The sequence below is a fragment of the Lasioglossum baleicum genome, chromosome 3, assembly GCF_051020765.1.
Source record: "Lasioglossum baleicum chromosome 3, iyLasBale1, whole genome shotgun sequence".
Taxonomy (NCBI): Eukaryota; Metazoa; Arthropoda; class Insecta; order Hymenoptera; family Halictidae; genus Lasioglossum; species Lasioglossum baleicum.
In genome coordinates this window covers 14,342,366-14,366,827 of record NC_134931.1, presented here as the reverse complement: position 1 = coordinate 14,366,827, position 24,462 = coordinate 14,342,366, and the positions used below count along the sequence as shown (strand labels likewise).

Genomic DNA, 24,462 nt, shown 5'->3' with positions numbered 1-24,462 from the left:
ACCTTTCACAAGTAGTACCCAAATCTTGGAAATCAGAACTGCATAGTTTTAAGCGCTTTATTGATTAAATTCGTAACTATTTAAGAGTAGTATTTCATTTACAATACTTGGTTTTAGCCTATTTCATTTTCTCCCCATGATATTTCCCGCTTTTGAAAACACTCTTACTGAAGGTACAGAAGTGGCCATTATACAAAGATATTCACGTGAAATTTTTGATAAAATGGGGTGCTTCGTTGAATTTTCACGCTAAAATAATAACTGGTCTTCTTTGCGATTTAAATATTGTGAGTTCAGATAATTTTCTACTTTTAACACAGCAGCCGATGAGCTAGGCATCGTATTATGTATTTGTAATTGCTATTTTGCCAATTTACGAACATCTGTGTCTGTGAACTATCACATGTTATAGATGAAATAAATACATCGATAGATGGATCTATACGTATATCCGATAGATTGTGAAATTATAGTTATACATGTGATTGAATTAAATTATGCAATAAAGGACAGCATGATTGATTTTAAAAGTAAACAAAATAATTATTACTGTTGGATTATCAATAAGTCGAAGTCGACGACTTCGTTGTCGAGTCGTATTAATAAACAGAGATTACGAAGTATCCCATTTGATACTTTATTTTGTACCGGCCTGGCCGCTGCCCTGTGTATATGTACCTCCAAATTAGTCGGTCCCTAATTTCCTGGGGTTTCCCCAAGGCCGGGGCAAACCCCGGCATAGGTTAGAGTATACTTAGGAGTACTATTTCTATTTTTCGAAGTACTCGCAGAGTTTGAATTCAATTAATCAAAGTTTGAACCTGTTTGCGAGGTACTTGATCACGTGCCTATCTACCGGTCGATCTTACCGTTTCTCTTTGTGTCGACGCGAAAGCAAAGAAACGATGCGAGCCTCGAATAATTTGCATTTCGTCCCGACGCGAAATAAAATGTTCCTGCTTTCGTGATTTTGTGCAGGAACGTAAACACTGATGAAACGAAGAATCGGCTTACCGCGTGGTTGCTCGGATGCGAGGAATGACAGAGGCCGGAAGAAGGAGGAGGAGGCAAAGGATAGCGGGTGGGACAAAGGACAGAGGACAGAGCAGGGTAGAATCCCGGACAGGAGGATAATTGCATTGGTTGTTCGATGATACGGGAGGAACGTCGATCGACGCTAGTACTCACTTGTGAGCCCATTCTATGAGAGACTGGGTGGCCTCTGGCGTTGCCCCAGGAATGAAATTCGTGACATGCTCCCAGGCGGACAGAAGTGCATTCACCTTGTCGCCGTACTTCTTTTTGCTGTCACTCAATGTCGCTTCAAGCCCCTGTAAAAGTGTACGGTGAATCGGTGAGCAGTCGATTAAATACAAATAAAAGGGTGGACCAGCGTTTGCCCGAGAGCGCAAGACTCTGCTTCGCCATGCTTGACTCTCGCCATGCTTTACCCTGCCGGGACGACTACTTTCTCGCTGAGAAAATACTTTGAGCAAGCCTTTCGAGGCTCGGGAGAACTCGAGCGGTCCCGCTTCAAGGTTTTCCCAAACCGCTCCGGAAATTCGCAGTCTTGTCTCTCTTTCTCTTTCTCTCCCTCCCTCTTGACCTTTAACGCCGGAATTATCAAGCATTCGAGACACTTGATCTTTGCTTTTTCATGAAAATGAAGGAACTCTGATATTTGTGCCCGTAACTATGAAAACATGAGCTTATCTCTTTATTTCACACATCACATCATTTCAAACTAAATTCATTCAATGTAATTTTTACGAAATTGTCAAAAATGAACCGTTAGATAATGCATTTTTTATTTATTTAATTTAATTTATCCTTTTCTCCTACTCAGACCATTTTCACAATTAGGGACACGTTTCACTTTTCTTTTTGTAAGGTAAATGCACCAGAGTAATTGACCTCGTATCAGTAGTTGACCATTTCTCTGGAAGACGTGGAAAATAATATTCCTGGACGTAATAATCATTTGAAAAAGGCGCGATGGATGAATATAGTCTCTCATATTAATTAAGAATAAACAAACCACGAAAGATTTGCTATTTGTGTCAACATCTGACACAATTGTTGAATTTTCCAAAAAAAAATCTGTATAAAATTTAAATAATACAATTATGTTCAAAAATATAGCTTTGTTACACAATGAAAGAAGTTCAAACAGCATTTGCACGCATAGAGTCTCTCTATTTAATAACGGATAAAAGGCATTTATCACACACATACCATTATTCACACAGAGAATTTTTCTTAACTGGACAACTATTGGTGCTTTTATCTCAGTAATTTCTTGTAAAAGTTTCTTTCCGATTCGGTGCAAACTAAAAAGCTAAACTAGGTCTGACCCTTCCGGTAGTTCCAGTGTTAAATACCCGAGGACAAGCGACGTCTTCCACAAAGGGAGACGAGGGAGAGAAAGAGAGAGAGACGAAGCTCCGCAGAAGGAAGCTTTGAAAATCGTGCTTCCAGTCCTCTTCGAAAGTAGACGAGACGACGAGAGTTTGCCGGAAGGGATGTTCGATGAAAGGACGCAGGAAAAGGCGTAGAATCGTTGCCGACTAGCACCAGGCAGCCGGTGAAGATCCTGGAACCGGGAAAACTTTGGAAAACCGGCCCGATAAAGGTGACTCGTAATATAAGGCTCAAGGACCGGAAAACGTTGCTTATAGCCGACGTTGCTTCCAGTGAAATACTTAATGGCCAAGTTTCCCGGAAGCTCGGCCTTAATTAGCTTCCCCTGGGCTTGTCGTTTCGCACAGAATCGGCGGGATCGTAACAACGAGTCGATTTTCTAAGATTTTTTCATCAGCAAATCTGTTGCGGACTACGGTAAGTCGACGTACAATCGTACGAAAGTTACGAGAAGATCTCCCGATGGTTTCATATTTCTCGTGAAAGGATTAAGCGTGAAATCGTGAACAAAATTGCTAGAGAAGAGATAATGTTCGTCGTTCGTCTCCTCTAGGATATTGAAAAAAAGAAAATAAGTGATCGTTTGCCGGTTTTCGAGTTCGGTATCGAAAATAGATAAATACTGAAAGAAGTTATTCAGTTTTCAGGTACCACCGAAAACCAGCGAAGACTCGGTTTCGTTTGGAAACGAGGTCTATCCATCGGCCGTCCAGTCGAAACGATAACATCAACATCGCTCTCCAGCGATTGTTATCGACGCGTGAGAAATTAGTCCCTGTCCGTCGTTGCTTCGAACCGTGAAAAACTAACGAGACGAGAAAACATCGACGAGTATGTAGTAAGATCTCGCGTGATCATCGAAACGGAAGCACGCGAACGCTGAACGCTAAACACGAAACGAGAGATACGACGTTCACCGGAATTCGGTTCAATATAGGAAGGAAATTGACAGAATTTCCGCGTAACGCTGACGCGCGCGCGAGCACGAGCTCGCGTTATTGAAACGTTGGAATTTATGAGTTAATATCGGAAATCCTTCACGCGCGACGTATCGAATTTCGGCCTCGGCCTCGGTCTGGGCTTCGTCGCAACCCGTCAACCAACTCCTTTTCTTCTTTCCGCGGCGAGGCGCCTCGAAAGAGACGGAAAATCGGAAAACTCTGAAATGTCGGCCAACGATACCGCTACGTAGGAGCACCGATATAATCATTTTTCTTCGACGCGACGTCGCTTGGTCCTCGCGAAACGACAAACGGGGCCTCCTAGAAGTTAGCCCCCCACTTGTTGCATTTTTAGTTTTTAGGCAGTACCCTAGCCTATTGGAAAGTCCAATTAACGATATAGTATCGAAATCGGAAGTTGTGCTGACTTGTGCTAGGCGCGCTACCATAATAATATTTATTATTTATTTATTTATTATAATATTTATTTACCATAACTTCTTTATTTATTATTTTCATGAAGTAATACTTTGGCACAATCTTAGCACAACCTAGCACAACCTAGCACAATTGAGAAAATTGAAAGAAAAATGAAAAGTGGGGGGCTACTCGCCTCGGATAGAAATTCGTCCGAGCCTTCGCTATGTCCTGTTGTTTCCTCGCGGTGTACGACGTTTATTGCACGCTCGAATCATCCGTCTGACCCACATACGAAAAGCCCGTTGCGCGCGTGCGGATTCGACAACAAACGGATCGAAATTGATAAACGAGAAAACATCTCGGCGAGGCGAGCCTTTTCCTTCGCGGCGCTCTGGCATTTTCCTGTTCGCCTAGCCTTTCCACCGAAACAGCGAAAGGACAAGGTCGTGGTGGTGTATACAGGGACGAACGACGCGACGAGCTGTGACGCGACGGTTTGGGGAAAATTCGTGGACGTCGAATGAAATAGGTATATCGGATAGTTTGAAATTCCTGTGTACAATTTTACGGTTTATACGTCTCGTAAAAGTTTAAAATGGTCGACGCGAAAGGGTAAAGGTTTGTCAGCGAGGAACGGCGAAAGGACAAGGGAAGAGTGTGTTCTCAATCGTACAGAGTGTCAGAAAATTATATGTCATATGATTTAAGATTTTTAATCTTTAACCTAGTTTTTCACGTTCAAAGTCAATTTTGTGGGAGGTTCCTTATGCCATTTTCGACTAAATCGGGGGTGTAGAATCGTGCTATGCTGACAGCAACATATAATTTTGTGACACCCTGCACAAGACAGCTGGGCTGAGCAGAGTCGCTGGAATGACAAGAGGAACGGGGATAAATGAACCTGTGTCCTCACCACGCACGACTTTTGGATGTGCGAAGACATTCAGAGGGGTGGTCGAGCTGATCGGCGATACAGCAGCAGTGGTACTGTCGAGATTCCGAGGAACGACGGTTTCCGAAGAAACGTCGCGTACGAGAAGGAGGGTCGTTCGGGTAGTTTGGATCGGTTCGGATCGACGCGCCGGGCGGCGGGCGGCGGGCGCCGGGCGATGAGGAGGAGCGACAAGAGGTTCCCGATCCCGTTCGTCGCTGTCGGTCGTAACGGCAACAACGTTCCTCTCGCTCGGCTGCGTTCGGGTGACGGCGAAGTGGCAGGGGTAAGGGCAGGGCTCGTAGCGGACATCAGCGACCTTCGCAGCCCCGGGGTTCGATCCTGAATTGGCCGAGTTGCCGGAAGAAGATCGCGAGACCACGACCACGATGCCCTCCTCTTCCTTCCGAAGGAACAGCAGCGGCAGCCTCGAGGGTAGCTCCTGTTCCCGTTCCTTTCTCTTTTCTCTTTCCTCTTTGCCTTTCCTTCTTCCTCTTCCTCGGCCTCTTGCTCGACCTCGTCCTCGCCCGAGTCTCGGTCTTGCCGGTCTCTTCTTCCTTTCCGCTTCCTCCTTCTCCCCTCTACCCTTTCGATTCCGCACCCGTTCCCTCCCCCTTCTTCCCGGCCGTATCCTCGGTTGTTTCCTCCGCCGTTTCTCTTCCGCTCGATCACCGACGGTCGCCGTTCCTCTTCTCTCCTCCAGGCTGACCGCGGCCACTTCTCCTCTCCTCCTCTCCGCCACGCGCTGCTTTTCTCTCCTTTGCTTCTTCTTCTTCTTTTTCTTCTCCTTCGCCGCTGCTCTCGTCCGCTTCTCTCTCCGGGTGGTCTCCACGAACCGGGACAAGCCGACCACTACCAACCGTACGTCAGCTTGTACTGCACCGCTACCATCTGCAATGCAAAACAACCAGCTATTACGAATCGTTCGCACTCTCTCCCTCAAACGCATATTTCTGTGGTTCTAAGGAAAAACGCCGCATGTCACAATTTCAAAATATTCTTACGTATTCACCAGTAAAAAGTCATGAGAACAAATTCGAATGGCTGAAAAAAATACAATGCAATTTAACCGATGTCCTATGTCAAAGAATTAGTGATCAAAACTTTAAATGGTAATATGTATCTGGAAAGTTAAAGTATGTGACATGCGGCGTTCTTCGTTACAACCACAGATTTATACGCGAACTTATTCCCTATGCTCTTCGATCGACCTATTCCTCCGATTCGCCGGCCAAACAGAGACTCGGCAACAGAAGATAGAAGGCTACCGCGTACGCGCATTCGAATTTCACCGAAACGAATCCCCGAACAGAAGGCCCCGTGATAAACCGTGAACCATGGAACGGACGATCCTCGATCCCTCGGAACCTCGTAAAAATGGACCAGCTCGTGATCGTATCCAACATCGATGCAGGCAAAGGATTACTTTCGCGGATCGAATCGAATAGGGACTGAGCGCGCAAGGTTCGGGCTTCGAGCTTCGAAATTCCTTTGCGGCTGAACTGACAGCCAATTAGAGCGATAACGTACGCGCCGATAACATCGGCCGACCGGAAGCAAAGAGGATTAAACGCGGGGAAACGCGGTTCTCTCTGATTGTTGGCTTGCGATAGGAAGAGTCGCGGCCACAGCAACGGGCTCGTCTCGATTTGCCACCTAACAGATGGATACTCTTCCCGAGAGACTCTTTCTCACTCGCCGTCGGTCGAGAATACGACCCTAAACGAAGATGAAACGAAACGAAGACAACGATCAATTCCTAAATGTTTTTTGCAGCATCGTTCCCGTAATTGTACAGGGTGGGCCATCTAACGTTTGGAATTTGAATCGGCTATAAAAAAAGAACTAATGAATATTTTTTCAAAGTTATGAGTTTATTAGAAAGATTGAACCTTTCCATTTATGAATGGAAGACAACATCATTCCAATGACTGCCACGGCTAGCCTTACAATACCCCATTCGATCAGTCCAATTTTTCAGTACATTTTCGATTGTTTGGGCCTCTCATTTCCACCTCGGAGGATACGTCAATAAGCAAAATTGAATTTATCTGGAGCTCAGAAAATTCACACGTCATCGTGGAGAAACCAATGCATCCACAACGAGTGACTGTCTGTTGCGGATTTGGTCTGGCGGCATTATTGGGCCATTTTTCTTCGAAAATGAGCAAGGAAACGCCATTACAGTGAATGGTGATCGCTACCGCGCCACGCTAAGCGATTTTTTGTTTCCCAAAATTGAAGAGGATGGACATAGACGACATTTGGTTTCAACAGGACGGCGCAACGTGCCACACAGCCAACGTAACAATCGATCTTTTGCGCATTGTTTTCGAAAATCGCATGATCAGCCGAAATGCTGATGTCAATTGGCCACCTCGAAGCTGCGATTTGACTCCGTTGGGCTTTTTCTTGTGGGGAGCCATTAAGAACAAGTGTTACGCTAACCATCCAGTGACGATTGACGACTTGAAACACGAAATCGAAGTTGCCATTTTACGAAATAGAGGCCCAAACAATCGAAACTGTACTGAAAAATTGGACTGATCGAATGGGGTATTATAAGGCTAGCCGTGACAGTCATTTGAATGATGTTGTCTTTCATTCCTAAATGGAAAGGTTCAATCTTTTTAATAAACTCATAACTTTGAAAAAATATTCATTAGTTTTTTTTTTATAGCCGATTCAAATTCCAAATCTTAAATGGCCCACCCTTTAAGTACCGTACAAGAGTTTTCGGCAGACCTACGTTTCCGACTCTTACCTCTCGAGCTCTTGGATACTGTCCGGATTGCTAGCACACCCGACCAACAGTCATTGTCACATTTAGTTCTTAATTCCGTTTCACTTTAACTTCTAAACCGCGCTTAAACCCAAGTTTTATAATTTGTCACACACCCCCATACTTTTAAGGACTTTCTCCATCATAAATAACTCCGAGCGAATGCCCTAGTCCTTCACATCCTTCACATCTGGTTTTTCTCCAACTCACCAATCCTCAGATCATCCTTGTCCCTGCATTTTCTTTCTTTATTGCAATTTCCAGCCTTCCCTCTCTTCTGTAGTTTTCCCTTTCCTTAAACACTGTCTCCCACTACTCATTTCTTGTACCCCCAAAAAGACATCTAGTCAACAGCAAAGCGTTTTTCAAAAGATCAGATTCTTCTCAACCACCGAATGAATATCATCTTACGTTGTCACACCAAACTTGCACATAGTAGTTGATTATTAAAGGAGAGTTCTATGTACTTAGATAAGTGAACTGTAATTTAAAGTGTTGTACTTCACTATCAAGTCTATCAACATCATCATCAACGACAATATTCAACCAGCCCTCACGAGATTAATTTTTCGTCGAGCGCAGCGGTATTACGATTGAATCATTAATCGAGTCCAATCCCGTACAGATACATTGACAGAAAGTTCAGTTAAATTTCCATTTCGTGAAATTTTCTTATCGCGAACCGATACACCAGCTATGACTTGCCTTTCAACAACGATAATCGATAACGAGCAGCAGTTACCGAAGTTCGCAAAGTTGACGTACGGATTAAATCAGGTTCGTTTAATCAGCCTAATCGACCGTGCGTCCATCTATCCACGGTAGAATCGTAGCTCCGAGCGACGGACGGACTTCGGAGAACGCAACGGAACGCAACACCGGAAGCATGCATTTTGTTCCGTCGATCGGACTCGCGTCTCGATACCGTTCGAACGACATAGATCCTCCCGCGGCTTCTCGGTCGCGCTTTTATGCGAGAAGAATAACAGCGCCGCGCGTTTCTTCCTCGCAAACCTGTGGAAATCATCAGCCAGCAACTCGCTCGGAGTCCGACTCGGTCGTAAAACATTTTGTCTTTCGGAAAGAGAAAAACGTTTACCGCGGACATATCGTCGGGACGAAGTAATCGTCCGTCGACGTTCCGAGCGAGAACGGTGGCTGCGGTCCTCGGCTAAAAAGTCCGGCAACAACGGCGACCCGCGGTCGATATTGCAGCGCGAGCAAATATCGTCCGGAGATGCCTAGGTACGCGAGCAGACCTCCGCGCTTTCGGAAATTCCAATCGAGAAATAAAGAAATAAAGAAAAGACGATCCACGGTCTCGAGGTTCCTCTCGTATCGGTTAAGACTCGATGAATCTTTCATCGGGTTCGGTGCAGCTCTCGAACCCGATCGAAAACTTTCGTCGAGGATCCACGGTCCAGGATTCGCGATTCTTCCGCTCGTAGCCGAGCATCTGCCTTTCGAAGAGGTCCGCAGGATGAACGAACGTTTTCATGGCGGAAATTCAATTTTCCGACTTTCAAAGTACAACAAAATTTTGTTTTCTCTCAAATAAGAACCCTTTAAAACCTCGAAATTCAAAATAACAGAGCTTTCATGTCGGTTTTTCGAGCAGACATACCGTTTGAAGTGCAAAACTATGAAATTCGAGTTGCAATTAAATAGTTTAATTATTCCTTATTTCATATTTCAGTTATTTTGCAAGATCACTCATCTCGAAAATTAAATCTGTTGGAAAGATGGTGATTCATCTTGGATGCGAAGCTTGATATAAAGCTTAACGCGTAAAGTTTAATGTTTAATGCGGTTTCATTGCTGTAGCATTAACCCTCAGCACTCGAGTGGTGCCTCTGAGGCACCGCTAAAAATTTATGTATGTACCATTATTTAAAATATTGTTTACATTATTAGATATGTCTTTAGATAAGTATTTTATGAGGTATTGTATCAATTTCGTATCTAACAAATTTTAAAAAATCGCAGAGAATGGAAATATTCTAGGTCGGAAGGAATTTTTAATTTTCCAGTTAAAATGGCTCCGAGTGCAAAGGGTTAAACAAGACCGCCACCGACCGAAAACGTTGTCGGTAGCATTGTCGGAACTTTTTTCGTCCGGATACGCAATGTCGGTATACAAAATAGTTCTATCGTCTATGGTTCAACGGCAAAGGGCAAGTAAACTTCTACCGAATCTTCCGACCAATCCTAGATAAAGAAATCCGAAGGACGGACGGAGGGGCGCGAACGCAACCGACGTTTTGCATAAGATTAATCCGAGGCAGAGTTTCTCTCGCAGTCGGTTCGTGACGAGTGGCAATTATTCTCCGGTGAACGTCTCCCGACGAAACTAGAGCCGGACCAGACCGGACCGAGCCGAGCCAGACCGCGAGTTATCTATCGATTACACGATTCCGCCGAGTCTGGCCTGTACAGAGGTTGCTTTGTTCCTGGTTCCTGTTGAACGCGACCGAGCACGCGAATCATCCTTCTTTTCTCCGAGAGATTCCTACGCGTCGCCTAATCTTTTCCCGCTTGTCTAACGCTGGTTCGCGCGCGGCGCTATCTCGAGAAATAAACTAAAAAGCGTTCAAGTTCGAACGAGAGAGAGAGAGAGAGAACGATCTGTCTCGATTGAAAGCCAATAATTTTAGAAACGAATTATATACTACGTGCGAGTCTATTCGAGTTTGTAGACCCGATGAGCGGGACTCTATTTTTCTCCTCTATTGCTTATATTTTCGTTTCGTTCGAGTCGACGCAACTTCGTTAAATGGACGTTTGGCGATTTGAAGGAATTTTGATCGTCTCGAGCGTAAGGATCAAATGTATCGAGCTATCGCATTTGTTCCTAGCCAGGAGAGTCAACACTGAACCTACCGAACACTAAAAGCGATTAAATTGCTTTAGCTTCTAGAAATGACAAAACTCCATTTATTTAGATTTCGTGCATTGTTTTAAACAATACGTGCTTGGATAAAGAAATTTATCAAATCAATTTCCATGTAAGCAACTTCATCATTTGAATAAACGACAAGGCTCTATTTATTTAGACTTTGTGGATTGTTTCAAACAATACGTGCTTGGATAAAGAAATTTATCAAATCAATTTCCATGTAAGCAACTTCATAATTTGAATGAACGACAAGGCTCTATTTATTTAGACTTTGTGGATTGTTTCAAACAATACGTGCTTGGATAAAGAAATTTATCGGATAAATTTCCATGTAAGCAACTTCATAATTTGAATAAACAACAAGGCTCTGTTTATTTATACTTTGTGGATTATTTCAAACAATACGTGCTTGGATAAAGAAATTTATCAAATCAATTTCCATGTAAGCAACTTCATAATTTGAATGAACGACAAGGCTCTATTTATTTAGACTTTGTGGATTGTTTCAAACAATACGTGCTTGGATAAAGAAATTTATCGAATCAATTTCCATGTAAGTAACTTCATAATTTCAATAAATGACAAGGTTCTGTTTATTTAGATTTTGTGCACTGTTTGAAATAATACGTACTTGGATAAAGAAATTTATCGAATCAATTTTCCATATAAGCAATATCATAATTTCAATAATTGTAAAATGAGGAATATAAAACTGGTAATTTGACCGGCAGTGGCAGGTTTAGTGTTAATGCAACCGGAATCGGGTTTTGGTCGGGCCGGTTGTGCGCTTACCGGGAAACGTCCGATCAAACGGCGCAGCACTGTGTGCCGAGTCGTACAATAGTTCGTAGTGTCTCCGACTAGGTATTCGCCAGCCGTCTGTTCAATTTTCGTTCTCGATACCATCGTCGATGCGTTTAACTTATTCCACTTCGAAGTAAGAAATAAATTCCGGCGGTGCGCTCCACCCCCATCGGCGGAATTCATTTCGCCGCGTCGAGAGACGGAGAAGGAGCAAAAAAAGAGGAAAAAGAATTGCCTTGCCATTTGCATGGTAACCGCTTCGTTTGAAATTTTTCCTAGTCGATTAACGAGCGTTCGGATCGAATCGTCGCCGAGTTCCGACCAACAGGAACCGTCGTCCTCTAATATGGCGGCGAGACGATCAATTTCGAGGGCATACCCAAAAATACCAGGACGCTTTCGACCCGTTCCAACGTATTCATGATTGCGATCGAACTCGTTCGAGCAACAGACTAATAAATCCTTATCGCGGGAGAACGATTTTGCGAGTCGACTTCGCTCGATGAACAATTCGATAACCGACTCGCCGAATCTCCCATCGCATAAACAGAAGCTTTCACGCATCGAACGAGGTATCGCTGAAATGTAGTGATGAATCGGCATCTCTGGGAAAGACTCTTTCCGCTTATTTTTTGTTATCAACGCTTCGAAGTCTAAAAATTGCATAAGTGACTACGTCCAGAACATTTCAACGATAAAAGCAGCGTATCCGAAGGGAGTGTCGAACAGAACGAAATTTGTCGATTTAGACTTACAAGGGACATTACACAAGTATAACACGCCGATGTTAATGAAATTCATAGATGATATAGTTTGTTGAAAAATATTTGGCACGAATTTCTTTTTAGCTGCTGACATTCATGTTCCCTATGTGGTGGGAAAATGTTCTATATTTAATAATCATTGTTCAATGACAAAAACAAAAAAACTCCAAAATTACGATGGCCTATGTTGGTCCATAAATTACGTACACAATGTTGCATGAATATCGATAAACAATTACAGTAAAGTCCCGATAGTTGTCAACCAGCCTGTGTTCTGCACGGACAACTATCGCATACCGACATTATTTCTTTGTGACTGCGTCTACCGCGCCGACCGGCCGAGAGTTCAATCGAAAACAGAACGTAGAGAAGGACAGCATGTTAAGTGCGGATCAAAGAGGACACGCGGGCTTTTGAACTGTACCGGCGCGGCGCGGCGACGGCGACTGTCCGCGTCTCTTTCTTTTCCATACGCTGTCTTTCCTTGGCCGACAGTGGAGTGGGTAGGCAACTGACAACTATCGCGACCAGTAGCGCGTTATAACTAGCTGGGGCCTTGGGCAAAGTTGAATTTCGGGGCCCCTAACCCCAACTAAATAACTTTATGAGAAAAACGTAGACTTTGGATCTTGTATCATGGTTCGCGTTCGGGGTCCCCTTTTGCTTGGGGCCTCGCGAATTTGCCCATAGGGTAATGCGCCACTGATCGCGACTTTACTTCAATAAGAAATATTGGCAAGAAGAGGTGAATTTTTTAAATATTGTTTGAACAAGTAATTTTTTCTGAAGCCTGTTACATAATATGACTACATTCTTTGATCGTAAATGCACAAATTAAAAAAAAAAATCATTGTTCTATCCCTCTAGTTCCCCAGACATAAGCAAAAATAGGGTTTTCTCAACAAATTATATCCCGCATAAATTTCATTAATGTCAGCGTGTTACACTTGGGTAATGTTCCTTGTTAAACTCGCGCTACGAGTCGGAAAGGTCGGGAAGCTATGTTCCGATCGCGGTAGCCGGTAGACGCCCGGCACGAGGGTGTAGGAAATTATTGAGTGACAGTTTCGACGAGAATTCGAACTCGAACTCGTTCGGCAACATTCTTGCAGGCACTTCGCGCGTTTTGCGTTCGTATCGCGCGCGAATTCCCTCGTGACCGAGCACGCGAATAGATGGATTTCCGTGGGATGGTCGGCCAGTAGTCAACGCACGTAGTTCGCATAAACCGTGGACGCCGAAGATACCGATCCTCCTTCGTCTGATCGAGAATTCCCCGAGCGCTCGAGTTTCCGGTCCGCGGTGCGATTTTCAACTAGACTGTCGTTGCAACTAGCGAAGACCCACTTTTGGTCATAACCATTTGCGTTTGCGACAGCGATTGCGGAACGACGGTCGGCGGTTTTGTATATATTAGGTGTGCAAATAAGTTCTTTCCCCTTTTTTTCCAAATTCAAGATTTTATTACATAAAATATATTACATTTTATGTAATAAAATCTTGTCTGGTGACTCCCAATCTTTCTGCCAATTCTTCTTGCATCTGGGACGGATTTCCGTTGAGCAATTCCTCTAACTCACCGTCATCGAACTTTCTCGGTGCACCTGAACGATCTTCGACTTCCAAATGAAAATTTTCGGCTTTAAATCTTTGGTACCACTTTTTCCATGTTCTGCAAGATACAGAGTTTTTGCCCGCGTGCCGCACGAACCATTTCAGTAGCTTCAACAGCTGATTTCCTAAGCTGGAATGCGAAGAGTAAACAGTGGCGCAAATGATGCTTCTCGCACGGCATATTGCTTGAAATTGTTGCATAGGACTAGAAACTCTTAGAGTGCTCATCATATGACACCAAAATCGGGAAGTAATTCGAATTCAGTCAGAAGTTATGATCGTAGAAAGAAAAGGGAACGAACTTATTTGTACACCTAATACATTTTATCAAGCAGATTCATTTATTTATCGTTGGTAGTTCGCCGTCGGATCGTCGGGGCGCTCGTCAAACACTTTTTTCCGAGCGAGAGCGACCGATCGAAAGTCGGTCGTCGAATTGAAACAGCACGGAGGATAATTGCGAGTGGCACGGTGAATAAAAGCTCCTAAATTTCTCGTCTCCCGTTACGGGCCCAGCACGGAAACTCGTTAAAAATGTCCACCCCCCTTTTTTGTTCATTCCGGCAAAGGGCCACCTGTTGCCACGTAACAGCTGATGCATCGACGCGGGATCAGCGACGCGGTTATCTTAATTTCCATTAAGCGCGCTTCTAGCCCGCATTTTTTCGGCCCGGTGTTGGTGATCCGATTCACAAGCCGCGAATTCCTCGTCGACGAAGGTCTATACGCCTCGATCCAAACGAGGGGCAAATAAACTACCCGTTTCCGCGCTTTGCATTTTAAATCGAGAATTGACAGATTTATCGGGAGGTTGCGCGCGTCGAACACAACTCAAGAAGAACCTGTAATAGCCTGCAAGAACACGAGCCACCAATAAGGAATGATTTTTGCTCCGCTATATACGTGGTCTGTCCGGAAAGTATCCGACCTTGCGTTGTATGTAGCAGGTGGAAGTATCATTCATGGTTGATATCAACGGTGTCCCCTTCAAAGTATTGTCCGTTAGAAGCCACACGATTCTGCCACTTACGGAAAATCTTAAAATTCTTCCTTAAATCACTCCCTTAAAATCATCTTCAGGGATAGCGGACAGCTGCTTCGTCGTATCCTGTTGTATTGCTTCTACGTCCGCAAATCTTTGTCCTGCGATAGGTTTTTTCATTTTGGGGAACAACCAGAAGTCACAAGGAGCTAGATCAGGACTGTACGGAGGACCACACGTATGGTTTCCGGACAAAAATGCCCAAGTTTCTGGCAAAATTCAATGCATATCCGTTATAATACTTGACTCGATGCTTACAAAACTGCGTATTGTTCTCAAATGACGGCATGCAGAAATTTATTGCATGGGAAGGCCACTTATTACTAGGTCGCCTCTAACATAAACATGCGCTATCCGACTTAGCTCACTTCGAAACGAAGATATAAGCCAGTGTTTCCCAAAGTTTCGACGTCTGTGTACCCCTTCTATAACTGTTGTAACACTGAGTACATATCCCCCGTGAAGAACAGTCGTCATTAAGTAGCAGGCGTGTACATTCTTTGTACACAACAGTAGACTCCCGCTGCATCAGGATTATTGCACTAAAATCAGTGCGTATCCCTCTAAACTCTACCTGTATCCCCAGGGGTTCGCATACATACTTTGGGAAACACTGATATAAGCAAAGGTCGACAGACAACGTATAGTCGCATTTAATTACATTGGTGTGATTTTGCCGCGATGTTTACCACGTTGCTATCCTCGATCTTCACCGCTCCACTATGTCTGTAACCTAACTCTAAAACAAATGTCCCTAAAAAATTGGCGGCGCGACGGTTGGAGCGTACAGGGGCTAGGAAGAGTACGGGAGAAATTTCAAGAGTACGACGGGTTTAATTCCAAAGTGGAAGGGTGAACAGTTCGTGTAAGGTCGTGTTGGATCGGGTCGGTAAGGTCGGGTCGGGTCGAGGGAAGAAAGCGAGGGTACGCGAAGGCAAAGGCGGCGGAGCCTCGAATAATGCGTTTAGTCCCGGAGCCTCGAAAGCTCATTACCGGCCGCGATCGTCTGTCTAATCTCGGATAAACGAGCAGAAGAAAGTGCAGTACTCCGAGGTTAAACGTAGCTACCGGTTAGGCCGGATCTACCAGAATTTCAGCTTGGTACGCGTTTACCTTCTTTTAAACGGCGTCTGGCACCCATCTTTCACCACCAATCTCAGAATTGGTTTCGCGATTTGTACGCGAGTAAACGTCGCTCAGAGGATTCTCGAGTTAGAGATTAGATGGCGAAGATCCTCGAGGAACCATTTTCGTCGAGTTTTCCGGGCGAGATCGAACGTCGTCGTCGGGTCTATTTGCTCTCGAGGTCTCCTCGAGATTCGACTATTTTATTGCTACTCGACGCGGATTTCCTCTCGACGATCGATCGGAGGCAAGCAATCGACTCGACGATCTAAAAAAAAGGTACAGTTCAAAATAATCAAGGAATAATTTCGACCAAGTTCGATCGTCCAAGATCGGCAAGGATTCGACCGTGGAATTGCAAACTTCCAAGATGAGCTCGGACTTTTCCGACCGAAGGGTGGTTCTTATTTTCGACTTTTGAATTTCTTGTTCGGCATCCCCCAGAGTTATTCCAAATAATTTAAAAAGATCTGTGCAATGATTAATCGTCTTGGGCCACTTTTTCCCGTTATCAGATCGAGCTCAAACATTGCACAAATTGTTTTAATTATTCGGAACAACTCTTGGGGGTGCCGTAGAAGAAACTTTGACAAAAATTCTTGACAAGAGTAAATAAGAGCCACCTTAATGTGGAGCAGCGAGGCCGTCAAACGAAAACCGGGTCTCGCGGTGGCGTTCCAGAAAGATTAAAGGCTGTTCGAAACGAATACGCGATGTCGTGTCGCTGTCCCATGCGGAGCTGTTTTCGGAGTATGTACCATGAAAAATGGGTTGCCCGTTCGCGGACAAGAGGATAAGCGGGACAAGCGAGGCGGGCGTTTTTAGGAAGGAAAGTCTGCTCCGCGGGAAAACCTCTGCCTCGATGCTTTTGTGCGTCGTTTTTCCGTATCGCGCATTAGTCCGGCCGCGCGTTATCGTCGTCGTTTCATCTCGCGCTGCCGTGGACGCGCAATGGCGTGCGGCACGCGAATCGGCCGACATCTCGCGGCACCTGGATGCTCCTGCAATTTCGCGGATTTTTCTGACCTCTCGGCACTTCTACCGGGAAATCATGCTCGGCTCCCCGGGGCGAATGTGCTCTAAGAACCTTGGCTCGGCCTTTGGAACCGATCTTTGCTCGGAACACGTTCATACCAGCTTTGGTCTGTCCAATTTCCCTCGGACTCAAAAGTAATGAAAATTTAAAACACGTATTTTGTAAATCTAAGGAAGTTATATACATGTACAAAGTTCCATTGGAATCGTAATTGTAAGATGTAAAATTCTTTGAATTTAGGGCAGCAGTTTCCAACCTGGAAGGCGCAAAAATGTTGTAATAAAGAATTAATTTACATATCATGTGATATCTACAAATAAATAGAACTTAACAGTTTTTACAATGTATCTATATTGTTATATCTATTAAAAATATAAAAGGTAGGGAGGCGCGGAAAAAATTTTTTTTTGGGCAGTCGTGTTTTTGGGCATGAAGATTGGAAACCACTGATTTAGGGTTTGCGATTCATTTAAATCGCTGATTCTCACAATTTTTGCTGTTTTCAATCAATTATATTTCGTGACAAGCTTGATCGATTTCGACGAAACTTTGTACACGTATATAACTTACTTAGATCTACCACAAATTGCAGGCATAGATAAAAAATTTGCAAATCGTGACCTTTACTTTTTCCTTCGCAATCGCGACCGATAAGAATTTTTTTTAAAATATTTACACATTAGCTAGTAAACTAATCGTTCTAATGTCTTCAAATCACTCAAGCTGTTGAGTCCAATTTTGAAAATTATTTGTTTTTAACACTAAAACTACCGAGCACTGAAAGCGATTAAAATGTTCTAGCTGATAAAAATGACAATTTATTTAGATTTCCTGCAATTTTTATTGCAATATGTGCTTGGATAAAGAAATTTATCGAGTCATTTTCCATGTGGGCAACGTCATAATTTCAATAATTATAAAATTAAAAATGTGAGATCGGTCGTTTGATCGGCAGTGGTAGGTTTAGTGTTAAAAGATGTACGAACACTTTTGTACACCCACTGTATACATATGCATCGCTATCCTCTCGTCACCGCTCCACTATATATCTGTCCAAAGTAATAGATGTTCTTCGATTGAACCATCCCGATAGGATTGGAAGCGGGACCGTGGAGAACAGAGAAGAAATATCGAGCAAGGAAACGAGAGGGGAGGAATGCCGTGCGTCGAGTTAAAAGTAGAAACACTACATCGTTGAATATGCTAGGTTCGTTCCGTCGTATTCATAAAATTCCGTTATCGGCCGCGCAACATCTTATCTCCTCGGAGATTTGGTTGCGCAACGAACGATCGAGTTTCTACTACGGGAACCTACTCCCGGGGTAGCGCGCAACGCGTGGCGATTCAAAAATCGGCGATCGCGTTTTCTCACACGGAACCAGCACCTTGCTCTTACATACTTGACTCGTTATCCACGAAAATTTCGCGCGTCTCGTGCTGCACCTAAACACGTTACATCTAAATATAGCGGCTTATCGCGTGCTCGACCCGTTTAACCATTTGCAGTCGGAGCTATTTCAACTTGAAAATGAATCATTTCTTCCGACCTAGAATAATTCCGTTGTATATGATTTTTTTTTCATTTTGTGGACGTGAAATTGGTATACCTCATACAATATTTAAATGTGTAGTAATTGAATAAATACCAGCATGTTTAGTAAAGTAAACAATATTATGAATACTGGTACAGCAATTTTTAATGGTGACTCTGACCGAGTATCGCCCAACTGCTAAGGGTTAACACGTTTCGTGCCGAGTTGTTTCTGCTCGACAATTATAAACAAACTTATGTGCTTTGTTCTATGTATAAGGTGGAGTGGGGTAAGTCCGTCTACGGGGCAAGTCCGTTAATTAGTTATTTTTATTATAATACGAACGAAATTTCTCTAGCTTGTATTTATTAATGTAGTATAAGTTAGTATGAACTGTTCCACATAGATGTCACCCAAGAATGAAGGTGTTTTCCTCGCTTAAATCAACCAATTCTAAACAGTCACGTGCGAGGTACACGTACAACTTTGAGGTTACCCTGAACGTGCAATAGTTTACAAGTTATTAATATATTCTGTGTTGTTATTTTAGGTTAGTACAACAAATATTGATGTAGGTTTACATTAAATAAACCATTTTTATCGTATTTTTTTTTTATTTATTGAGAGAAACGCCAAGGTATGATCTTGCTCCGTAAATATTACTACACGGGGCAAGTGCGTACTATCACGGTGGGGTAAGTCCGTACTCTGCATGGGTAACTATAAAACTAAACAATATATTTAATGCAATAAATAGCATTTTGTAGCAGGCTTGATAATCATTCTTTGTTTGCCCCGTAGCACTCGAAACAAGGTTCGGAAGCATTTTTAAACTTTGTTTTAATATCACTGTATCCCCTTTCATAATTCAGCATAAAAGTACTAGTTTTCTTAAAAATGGATAGCTATAAAACTAAACAATATAATTTAATGCAATAAGAAGCATTTTATCTATTAGCAGGCTTGATAATCATTCTTTTCTTGCCCCGTAGCACTCGAAACAAGGTTCGAAAGCATTTTTAACTCTCAGAGACGGACTTGGCCCATTTTCGGGGCAAGTGCGTCCTAGTTGACACTTTGTACAATATCCTATCAAAATGATAATTTTCAAGCAAAATTAGAATCTTACATAATACTAATTCATCAGTAATAACTGTGGCAAGAGTTTGATACCAAGAACGTTAAGTCCAATATTGCAAAAACTAGGGCGGACTTACCCCACTCCACCTTACTGCATTTTTTAGAATGTCTCATTGTTTTGGTGGAAGTATATTCTAGAGTGTTAAACTTGTTATAAAATATGTTTTTAACGCATTAAATAAATATGTCATCGTGCTTATCGCGAGTGACCATCGCCCCGTTCGATTCTCTGTGTACACGATGTCACAGAAAAAAGGAACGAGAACTTTCCGAGAACCGAACCAACGTATAACGACCCTCGTTGCTTGAACCAGCCCAGTGGTAATACCGTCGCTGATTGAATTGCAATTAAAATGTTCGACATCTCGCGTCGCCTTGAGGAATCGCTGCTTAAATTTGTTTCCACCTGTTGCCAAACGCGTCGCGTATCTACCGTTCGTAAAGAGTTTCAAACGCGATCGAACAACGGCAAACTGGGATGATCGAAAGTGGAGAACGTCGAATCGCGACCGGTCGGTCTCGTTCTCATAGTTCGTAGTTCGAGTCTCGCTCGCCTCCTTCTGTGTCCTGAAAACCCACGCAATGGGATCTGACGAATGACTACCCAAGCCGCGGAAGAGCGGTTCGTTGGATGTAGTTGGAGTCCGGGACGGAATCCGATGGAACGGATCGATCGGCCTTCGATCGCGTCGACAGCTTCGTTTCTAATTCCTCGAAGAAGCCGCGTGTCGGCTTCGCGGGCTTTCGCTGCCTTCCGTAAGCGGAAGCCGGGATGCGGAATTAGATTTCCATTCCGTCGTGAAACTCGAACCCCGTCCCGAGGAACTCCGCGATGTTAGGCATCCCGTTATACTGGAGACGACACACGCCGAGGGAATAATAAGCGCGAGGAACCCGCAACGGATTTCGTTCGATTCCTGTTCCACTTTTTTCCCTGTTTTCCCAAAACGCCGATAACGATTCATCGAGGACGATCGACTAGTCGACTACATATTTGATTATACGATAACGCAACTCTTGCGGAACAACCACTGGAGAACCTGAATTTACGACTGGTCGTTGGTAACCGTTTGCGGTCGCAGGACCAACGAATAGAATGCGGATCCGAAAGAAATATTACTACGAGCGTATGCAAATGCGCCTGCAGAAACTAAAACCGCGGTCACAATTATCGGGGAGGACGCATCGCGGCGCTCTACCTGGCACGCGGCGCTCGCCCTCACCCTCGGCCTTGCCACTACCCGTAAAACCTTAGACCCCAGTACCCCGACAAGCTCGTGCCGCTTGCTCCCCGCTTTATCATGCAAATGAGGCATCAGCTACGAAGAACAAAGATAAATTCTAAAGAGACGGCCGACACATCAGTTCGGCTACCACCTAAACTCGAGATGTTACTCGGCCCGACCGTCCTAAACACCGTTCCCCGTTCGGTGTTATCGTTTCACTCAACTGCCTCGAGTTCCTCTGTTTCCTAGCTAGTTTTCGCCGCTTCCGTCGCACCTGGAATCACCTTTTAACTCGACCGGTTATTGGACAACGCTTGAGGGGGTAGATAAAAGATAAAAGATCAATCTAGGCCGCAATCGCCCTCAAAATTCCTATTTTTACGATTGCGAGGCGTAATTTGCATTACACAGAAGCATAAAGCTGCGCATTTAGCCATTTTCATAAAGCTGCAAATTACGCCTTGTAAACGTAAAAATAGGACTTGTGAGGGCGATCGCGGCCTAAATTAATCTTTTATCTAGCGCTTTTAACTACTGCAAAACCCCATCTTTGCAGTATCGAGCAATGAGAAGGCGCATCCCACACCCTTGCGGTCCAAGAAACGTGTCTACCCCCTTAACGCGCAACGAGCGACTCAACGCGACGGTTCCACGAAACGAATTTTAATCGGCCGCTCCGCGTTGTTTCGAAACGGTACGCTAATTTCGTCGCGGCGCTACTGTAAATATCCCGGACGACGGAGAGTATCGATTTTCGATGCGTATCCGCTGCCGGGCTTCCGAGAGAAAAATGGTGCTCGCCCGCCGCGGCGATCTAGTCCGCGCGACGATCGACCCACCCCTGCGCGACGCGACACAGGGATTTCGACGAAATTTACAGTCGAGATCGAGCGCGATCGATCCTCGCCCCTATCGCGCCTCTTTCGCGACCCGGTGTTACAGGTGTCCGATGAGAGCCGCCTTCCTCGCAACATAAATAATAATACCTCGCCGACGACTACACGCTAGACGAGCCGGGGGCAGAGCTGACCCCCGGTAAAGGTCGAGGTTCAACCACGAGACCGTGTTTTCAATCTCAATCCCGGGTACGAGATGCGAATAGATTTTGCGGCGTCGCACAGTGCTGCGATTCGAGGCGCTAGCTGGACAAATTCTTCTTTATGACTACTAACAATACAAACTGTACAGATATTGGAAATATTAATCCATATAGACTTTTCTGCTTCTTCACTTAACTTATCCATACACGATTTCTTCAGAACATATTTGTATAATCCATTAAGATGATTGCCTTTCCGAAAATTCCTCCGAACTTCCAAAAATTCAGATCGTGAAACAGCGATCACTGTCACCAAAAATTTAAATATTGTTCATTTCCGCATTGAAAAATTTACGTGAAAAGAAAGTTCAAAGTCTGCTCTAATGCTACCAACAAAAATTTTTCCGCGTATTAGCGTTTATTGCCTACTTTGAGCTTGTTGAATATTGTATACGTAACCTTCATGAAACGTACTTTCGCCGTTAGTTTTCATTATAAAAATTTATTTTAGAATGTAGAAGAGTAAGGAGAAAATGTATTTGAAAAATATCGATTAATGTTAATTACATATAAGAGCCTGCACAGTTCTGCCGACGAAAAAGACTCCGGGAGTTGTACCGACAGAGAAATACTGTTCTAGACATTACTTCATATAGTTATACATATAAAGATATTACGTCATATAAAGGACATCCTTTTCACCTGTTATTTATTGTTTAGAACGTTAATACTGATTCTTATTATAATAGCCGTGTTCAGAAACATTAGGAAGATATAGGACGAACATTTAGTTCAATTCAAATAAGATAGTGTACCATATCATTGAACTCGTCTTGACATCAGCTACGGTACTATGAAGTTAAAAATATATGAGGTTTATTTCAAAATCATCGGTGATCTTCAAAATATTTGCCTCCTTTAACAGTATGTACAACTTTTCCATTTAATATCTTCTTCTATGTTAAAGCCTAACGGAGCTATTTAGGTGGCCTATTTCTCATGAAAAACCTGGTACATACATATATGAATCTATAAAAATCGTCCGTTGTCCGAGGGTGAAACAGACTTTGTCGGTTAGCAGCGGAATTCCAAATTCCTCTCGTGTCGTCTTTCTCAAAGCAACGTATAGTCGATTCGATCGAAAAGATCTCGAGATTTCACCGGGCACGCTGAAAAGGGAGTTGTTTTCGGGTTGCAAGCGAGGTTTCGTTCCGCCAGTGGATAGGCTAACGAGAACCGTCCGAGAGAGAGAGAGAGAGAGAGAGAGAGAGAGAGAGAGAGAGAGAGAGAGAGAGAGAGAGAGAGAGAGAGAGCGTCGAGTTTCCTGTCAGAGAGGAGCAGGTGGAAAAAGGCTGGAAACAAAGAGGTCGACCGTCAAAAGGCAGAGCGTATCCCCTTTAAGCCGATGGTAACCCCGTGTTCCCGTGTTCCCGGCCGTAGAACGACCGGCTGACTGCCGACTGCTGCTCGTTGGTTGCTGGTTTCTAACCACGTCGCAGGAGGAACAAACCGTTCTAATGTAAACGCAAACAACTGCAACGGTTTCGGGTACGACCTGCGTGCTTTCACCAGAAAGCTCGTGCGCACTGTTGAAACAGATTAAAGCAATTGTTCCTCCCCCCGATTAAAATCCTTTTGATCAAACGATCCTGTGTCACTAATCTCCTTTAAAGAGATACAAAATTCTGCTTTTAAGCTATCGATATTCAGCCATTAAAGCCAAATGTAATTTTTTGTTTTAAACGACATAGCGCTATTACAAACAACGGTCATGTTTTCCTTTGTCTCTCGTTGCATCGACGGTGATTACAGGGAGCAAGAGATGCGGAGGATGTGAGGACCATCGGCATCGAAACTCGGGGACGTAAGTACTAAATCTATCGAATCTACAGAATTGACGCGAGGCGGAAAGCGGTTGCGGGTTAAGATATCAGGGCCGAAGTTTGTCGGTCGTCAAGGAAGCACGCGCGTTGCGCGCGCTCATACGATTGAAAGGGAAAGCTATAGGGACCCCCGCTGCCGGACAGTGGCGCCCTACACCTACCCTAACGGCCGATTCGACGGCTTCGCTGGGATTCGCGCAGTTTACTTCGGAACAGCTCCATCGTTGGATTAAGCGTCAGGTGATTCGAGACGGTCGCTTTAGCCGATTCGCACGATTCGCTTTTCCCTCGCTGTCTGAAAAATCAGAGACCGATCGGGAAACGGTTTAACACTGAACCTATCACCACCGGTGAAATGACCAGTTCCAAATTTTTAATTTCGATTTAAATAAATACATTTAGTAGAGCAGATGTTATAATATGAACCGCACAAATTTCAAATAAATTCAGCCTTGCTATTTTTGTAAGGCTACATGTACCGGCTACTTATAAAGCTCGGTAGGTTTAGTGTTAATCTCGAACGCTGTAACCGTCAAACGGGTCGAAACGAGCCATTTCGAATATCCCGACGTTTTATCCACCTATTTCTCTACGCAGTTACTTCTCACCTAGTCATTTAAACTAAAACCCAATCAAATCGATTGCTCGGTGCGTCTGTTATTGAAGTCCTCGTCACGGTAGGATTTTGTGACACAGCCGCTACGAAAATATCGCGGACTCGAAACGAGCTGCGTGTCTCTACATAATAGCTCTCGCAAACAACCGTCGGGTCGTATTTGAATTTCTTCGAGCTCGGATCGCCGGACTGGCGACCGACGCCAGACGCGATCGACAAACCTGACATTTCTCGTCGCTCCGGCTTCAGA

General features: G+C 44.0%; 1 protein-coding gene across 2 annotated transcripts in view; it reads right to left on the bottom strand.

Moving 5' to 3' along the window:
- LOC143207027 (uncharacterized) overlaps positions 1-24,462 on the bottom strand; it is a 63,202-nt gene that overhangs the window by 13,901 nt on the left and 24,839 nt on the right. For both annotated transcript variants that reach the window (XM_076420017.1, XM_076420018.1), the window contains 2 exons: positions 4,696-5,604; positions 1,189-1,331 (listed from right to left, as the gene is read on the bottom strand). In XM_076420017.1, coding sequence (XP_076276132.1) covers positions 1,189-1,331; positions 4,696-4,725 — 173 coding nt within the window. In that variant the 5' untranslated portion in view covers positions 4,726-5,604. The remainder of the gene's footprint in view (positions 1-1,188; positions 1,332-4,695; positions 5,605-24,462) is intronic.